Source organism: Equus asinus, chromosome X (assembly GCF_041296235.1).
Source record: "Equus asinus isolate D_3611 breed Donkey chromosome X, EquAss-T2T_v2, whole genome shotgun sequence".
Taxonomy (NCBI): Eukaryota; Metazoa; Chordata; class Mammalia; order Perissodactyla; family Equidae; genus Equus; species Equus asinus.
In genome coordinates this window covers 138132133-138138161 of record NC_091820.1, presented here as the reverse complement: position 1 = coordinate 138138161, position 6029 = coordinate 138132133, and the positions used below count along the sequence as shown (strand labels likewise).

The following is a 6029-nucleotide window of genomic DNA, read 5'->3' as shown; positions in this document are numbered from 1 at the left end:
CGTCCCCTCTCCTCTCCGCACCTTCGTTCCGTCTCCCGAAGACTCTGAATCAGCTCGGCGCCTGATGGCCGGCTGCCCTCAATTTGTGGTGGGCTCCCAGCCCCCTGAGGTGAGGGCAGAGCCCAGGCAGGTGGAGGCAGATGGCTCCTGGCTCCTGACACCTGACGACACCCTCTCTGAGCACTGCCCCTCCAGCCACGGCGCGCAGAGAGAGGGTCTCAAGGATCAGCAGCATCCTCCATCCTGGGTGGGTGCCCTCCTCAGGTGGCACCGAGGGCTCACTGGGCTGCAGGGACCCAGAGTCCACCTGCTCTGGGCAGGAAGGGGCCACTCCCCAGCTCCTGCCTGCAGCCTCCCACTCACACCCGCTGCCTCCTGCCCGCTCCCAGGACACAGGACTGGTGCCCCTAGGAGTTGGCTGGGAGGGGAGTGGGACAGGAAGGCGGTGCCCCGGCCCCTCGAGGGGCCGCCCTGCCCAGGACTCAAGAGTGGAGGGTGGCTCTCCCTGCCTTTCCTCCCCCGACCCAGGGCATGAGGGCTGTGGAGCCCTCGCCCAGCCCGCCCTCCATCCCTCGGCCATGAAACACCGGCAGGTCCCCAAACGTCCCTCGGTGGCTAGACAGAGGCTGGCCACTTGTCGGCCGGCAGGAGTGGGCTGAGCGGGCAACCACCCCCCAGCCCAGAGTCCTGGGCCCAGCTCCTGGCAGGGGCATCTGACCTCAGGCCTGGGCCCTTCTGTGGCCCGCTGGTCTCTGGGATTGCACACGTGACCTCTCTGACCCGTCTGGGTGCCCTGAGCCCCTACAGCGGTGCCAGGGATCCTGGAGCCCTGGATCCTGCCTGTGGTTCCTCCCCCTCCCTTCAACGTCTAGCCCACTTATTTCTGGGGACACCCCGAGTTTCCTGGGGACCCAACCAGCCACTGCCCATGCCCACAAGTTCCTGTCACTCAGCTCCGTCCAGCCCAGGGGACGACACAGCCCCTCCTGGCCCCTGTCCTGATCATACCCCAATGCAGGTGACAGGCCACTGTTGCCCCCACCCCCACCCCCAGCAGACCCTTCCCTCAGTTGCCCACAGCAGAGACGGACGACACGCAGCTGGAACGATCAATGAAATTTACTGAAGAGAACCACTTACTGAAACCATTGCAGAGAAGGGAATGACAACACGGAGAGGAACTTCTAACGGCCGCTACAGCCCACAGGTCTCGGGGACAGTCAGTCTCTACCGGGGTGCCTCAGCTGCCCCCCATGCTGAGGCCCTCCCACCACAGTCTCCCTTCCTGGGAGCCCCACGGTCAGCCTCTTGGCAGAACGATGGACACTGGCAATGTCTTCTCACTCCAGGGCACCCCCTCCCCCTCTGGCTGACATTCTGGGGCGGGGCCCTGCCCTATGGGCCACATAGGACAGTCACAGGACGCTGGAAAATACAACAGGGGGACACCACACCAAGCCCAGGAAACTGAGCCACAAGTAACAGCAGGTTGGCACATGAGAGCACAGTCCCAGTGGAGCCTGCCGCAGCCCCTCCATGTCCCTGCTCCAGTTCTTCCTTCCCGAGGTCCCGGGGTGAGCGCCGGCCACGCCCTCGTCTGTCCATCCTTCCAGGCATCTCCTGGGACTGGGTTCGGGGACTCTGGGGTGGGGTGGGGGCCACTGCTCAGATAAGCACACATCTCCACAGGAACAAGCAGCGGTTGGCCTACATCTCCACCGAGAAGGCAGAGTTGAGCTCACGGCACCGGACGAGAGTGAGCAGAGCCCGGGCTGGCACTGAAGCTCACAGCACGTGCCAGGGCCGAGAGGGTGCTGCCTGCTAGGCCAGGACCCCCACCCCGGGAGCACACACACCTAACGGCTCTGCACAGAAATGATGGCACGTGTGTGTGTATGTTTTGGGGGTGGATTACTTGACACGTGGGTAACTACAGGGTCCACAGAGATACAAGTGGGCTTCCCAGAACAGGGAGAAGCCTGCCCCAGGTGACAGTGAACGGGGGTCCCCTTGTTGGGAGGCCCAGACAGCTGGCACCCTTGAGATGACCTCCTAACGTCTCCCAGGCCCGTGCAGGTGGTGGCAGACGTCCTCAGGTGCCCCTCACCCAGGCCGGGGCTGCCACTCGGGGGAGCCACCAGGCTGGCTGCCTGAGTTGGCAGGGCTTGGGATGGGGCTTGGGCTCGGTGTGGTGCTGCCTTGAGCGGGGCTACACCTCTCCCCTGCCCATTTGGGGTAACATATGGTCATCTTGGTCACTTGGAACGGCTGACGGTGCGGGTCATGGCCCCTTGGGGATCGTGAGGGGCCAGGGGCTTGGTTTGGGCTGGACGGGCCCCTCCCTCGGCCTGGTCCCCATGTGGGGTGAGGCGGCTACCCTGGCCTCGCCTCCCCCTGCCTCCAGGGCTCTGCTGCCTGGGAGGAGAGAAGGCCCCTGGGCCTTTTGAGCCTACTTGCCCGAGGAGGACTCGGGGCGGCTCATCTCCTCAGCCCCGTCCTCGTTTCCTGGCTCCTCCTGGATGAGCCCCTCCTTGGGGGTCTGCTCGGCCTCCTGGTCTCCCACCTGGGCGAGGCCTTCCGGGTTACCGCCAGGACCTCCTGGGCCCGCCCCAGAGGCACTGACCATTTGAGCAGGGGCGGGGCCCCCGGGGGCCCCCGAGTGTCCTGCCTGACCTAGCCCCGCACGAGTAGGAACATTTTCACCTTCCCCAGTGGCAGAAGAGGACTCGGTGGTCTCCTCAGGGGCAGGGGCTGCCACGGCAGCATCATGGGTGTCAGGAGCTGCCTCATCGGCCTCTTCACGGGCCGGGGCAGCGTCAGCGGTGTCTTCACAGGTCAGGGCGGCCTGGGCAGCATCTTCACGAGCCCAGGCGGCCTGGGCAGCATCATGGGGGTCAGGAGCAGCCTCTCCAGGGTCGACTGTGACAGGAACTGCCCCATCGGCCACTTCACGTGCCGGGGCAGCGTCGGCTGTGTCTTGCTTGGAAAGGGCAGCCAGGGTGGTATCTTCCTCGGGTGGGGAAGGCTTGCTTTCTTCTGCAGTGACAGGGGTGCCCTCAGTGGTGACCTCATTGGCTGGGAGGCAATCTTCATGGGTCCGGGCAGCATCTTCACAGGCCAGCGCGGCCAGGCAGTCCTGCGCAGGGGTGTCGGGATTTTCCTCCAGGAGGCCGCACATGAGATCCAGCGCGGGGCCACCCAAGCTCTCCACCAGTCTCCTCCTCCTCTCCCTCTCTGACATGAGGCACCACAGGTACAGCGTGTCGTTGGCATGGTGCAGCCAGCTCTCAAAAGAATCTTCTCCACAGCCCGGCTCTTCCACCCCAGAAAACCTTCTCAGTACCCGGTAGGCCATAGCATCGAGCAGAGGCTGCAAGGTCTGCCGCAAGTGCTGGCTCCGGGCTGCTGCCTCGTTGATGGCTCTTGCCACACCTGCAGCTCCTTCGTCACCTGGAGCCTCCGCCTCAGCTGCAGCTCCTGCCATGCTCACAGATCCTGCCACGCCTGCAACTCCCGTGTCCCCTGCGGCTCCCTCTTCATCTGACGCTCCTGCTTCCTCTTCAGCTCCTGCCTCGCCCTCAGCTCCCTCCTCACGCTCAGCTTTGTCCTCACCTGCGGCTTCTTCCTCACTTGGGGCTCCTGCCTCACCTGGGACTCCTGGGCCTCCAGCCTCACCTGTGGCTTCTTCCTCAGCCACAGCTCTTGCCACATCTTCAGCTCCATCCTCACCGGCAGTGACTGCCTCCTCTGGGGCCCCTGCCTCAGACACACCTGCAGCTCCTTCCTCACCTGGAGCCTCCGCCTCAGCTGCAGCTCCTGCCATGCTCACAGATCCTGCCACGCCTGCAACTCTTGTGTCCCCTGCAGCTCCCTCTTCATCTGACGCTCCTGCTTCCTCTTCAGCTCCTGCCTCGCCCTCAGCTCCCTCCTCACGCTCAGCTTTGTCCTCACCTGCGGCTTCTTCCTCACTTGGGGCTCCTGCCTCACCTGGGACTCCCGGGCCTCCAGCCTCACCTGTGGCTTCTTCCTCAGCCACAGCTCTTGCCACATCTTCAGCTCCATCCTCACCGGCAGTGACTGCCTCCTCTGGGGCCCCTGCCTCAGACACACCTGCAGCTCCTTCCTCACCTGGAGCCTCCGCCTCAGCTGCAGCTCCTGCCATGCTCACAGATCCTGCCACGCCTGCAACTCTTGTGTCCCCTGCAGCTCCCTCTTCATCTGACGCTCCTGCTTCCTCTTCAGCTCCTGCCTCGCCCTCAGCTCCCTCCTCACGCTCAGCTTTGTCCTCACCTGCGGCTTCTTCCTCACTTGGGGCTCCTGCCTCACCTGGGACTCCCGGGCCTCCAGCCTCACCTGTGGCTTCTTCCTCAGCCACAGCTCTTGCCACATCTTCAGCTCCATCCTCACCGGCAGTGACTGCCTCCTCTGGGGCCCCTGCCTCAGACACACCTGCAGCTCCTTCCTCACCTGGAGCCTCTGCCTCAGCTGCAGCTCCTGCCATGCTCACAGATCCTGCCACGCCTGCAACTCTTGTGTCCCCTGCAGCTCCCTCTTCATCTGAGGATCCTGCTTCCTCTGCAGCTCCTGCCTCGCCCTCAGCTTCCTCCTCACTCTCAGCTTCTCCCTCACCTGTGGCTTCTTCCTCACCTGCAGCTCTTGCCACATCTCCAACTTCCTCCTCACCGGCAGCTTCCCTCTCAACTGGGGCTCCTGCCACATCTTCAGCTCCATCCTCACCGGCAGTGACTGCCTCACCGGCAGTTCCTGCCTCCTCTGGGGCCCCTGCCTCAGACACACCTGCAGCTCCTTCCTCACCTGGAGCCTCCGCCTCAGCTGCAGCTCCTGCCATGCTCACAGATCCTGCCACGCCTGCAACTCTTGTGTCCCCTGCAGCTCCCTCTTCATCTGAGGATCCTGCTTCCTCTCCAGCTCCTGCCTCACCCTCAGCTCCCTCCTCCCCTGCGGCTGCCTCCTCCCCTGCAGCTCTGGCCACACCTGCCCTGCCAGCCACTGCTTGCCTCTGGGGCTGTGCAGGGAAATTGGGTCTATCCCGTGACTCAGAATCAGGGCCCTGGGGCAGGAAGAACACATCCCAGAGTCCCCCCTTGCCTGGTATCTGTCGGGGGACCAAACTTCGATTTAAATACTCAGTGAACTCCACCAAAGCGACCCTGAACCCGAGCTCCTTTCTGAAGACGTTGCCCAGCACTCGGTACCTGCCCAGGGGCCACAGGGCAGCCCGCACGGCCTCCTGGAATTCCCGGTCCTCGCAGTCCTCCGGGATGCCCAGGATGAGCAGGGAGCGCTGTGCGTTTGCGCCACTCCACCTGCACCAGTCCCACAGCATCACCAGTGGCATCACCATCACTGAGGACCTGAGGGCGGCCAGAAGGGACTGGACGGGCGTGCACGGACTCTCGCAGTGTGGGCCTCGGCCTGCGGGTGCAAAGGGGAGAGAGGCGTGTCTGTGCCACACAGCCCACCCCACCGCCCCAGCCAGAGCCCCGGGCCCCTCACGCTGGGGCCTGGAGCGCCTCCTCTCCCTGCTGGCTTCGTCGTTGGATCTTAGGAGACCTCTTCGATCATAAACCACGTTGCTTCACAAGATGGAAGGCTACCCACATTTTCTACCTCCTCTAGCCTCGGGGCTGGGGGGGTCGCCTTGTTCCCCAAGGACTCTCACGTTTTCCAATTTGGGGCATGAATTTCCCCAGGATCCTGCCTCCTTCTCTTCCACGTGCTCTGGCCTGCAGTGACAGCCCTCTTTCCTTCCTTCCCGGCAGGGTGACTCCTGTCCTCTCTCTGTTCGGGGTCGCTCTAGGCTGGGCTCCGGCCCAGTTCCACGCTGCCTGAGCAGAGCCCGCGGAGGGCCCGCCCTGTCCCTCCCTCTCCCCCGCTCTCTCTCACTGACCTCCCCTCTGGGCGCTCTGGTCTCTTCCGTAGGGCACGTTGGGCTCTCTCTGCTCTTCTCTTTCTAGCTTCCTTCAAGGGACGTCAGGGCCCCGAGTCCGTGTCCTCCTCCTGTTCTA

The 6029-nt window shown here is 64.0% G+C and overlaps 1 protein-coding gene across 1 annotated transcript; it reads right to left on the bottom strand.

The window, feature by feature from the left end:
- Positions 1-1109: 1109 nt before the first annotated feature.
- On the bottom strand, positions 1110-5424 carry LOC139042636 (paraneoplastic antigen Ma6E-like). The gene has a single exon (XM_070501799.1). The coding sequence runs from the start codon at positions 5363-5365 to the stop codon at positions 2450-2452; it is 2916 nt and encodes a 971-aa protein (XP_070357900.1). The 5' UTR covers positions 5366-5424; the 3' UTR covers positions 1110-2449.
- Positions 5425-6029: the final 605 nt, after the last annotated feature.

Excerpts from the sequence above, each read along its gene's own strand:
- LOC139042636 (XM_070501799.1), bottom strand. The coding sequence starts at position 5,365 with ATGGTGATGCCACTGGTGATGCTGTGGGACTGGTGCAGGTGGAGTGGC.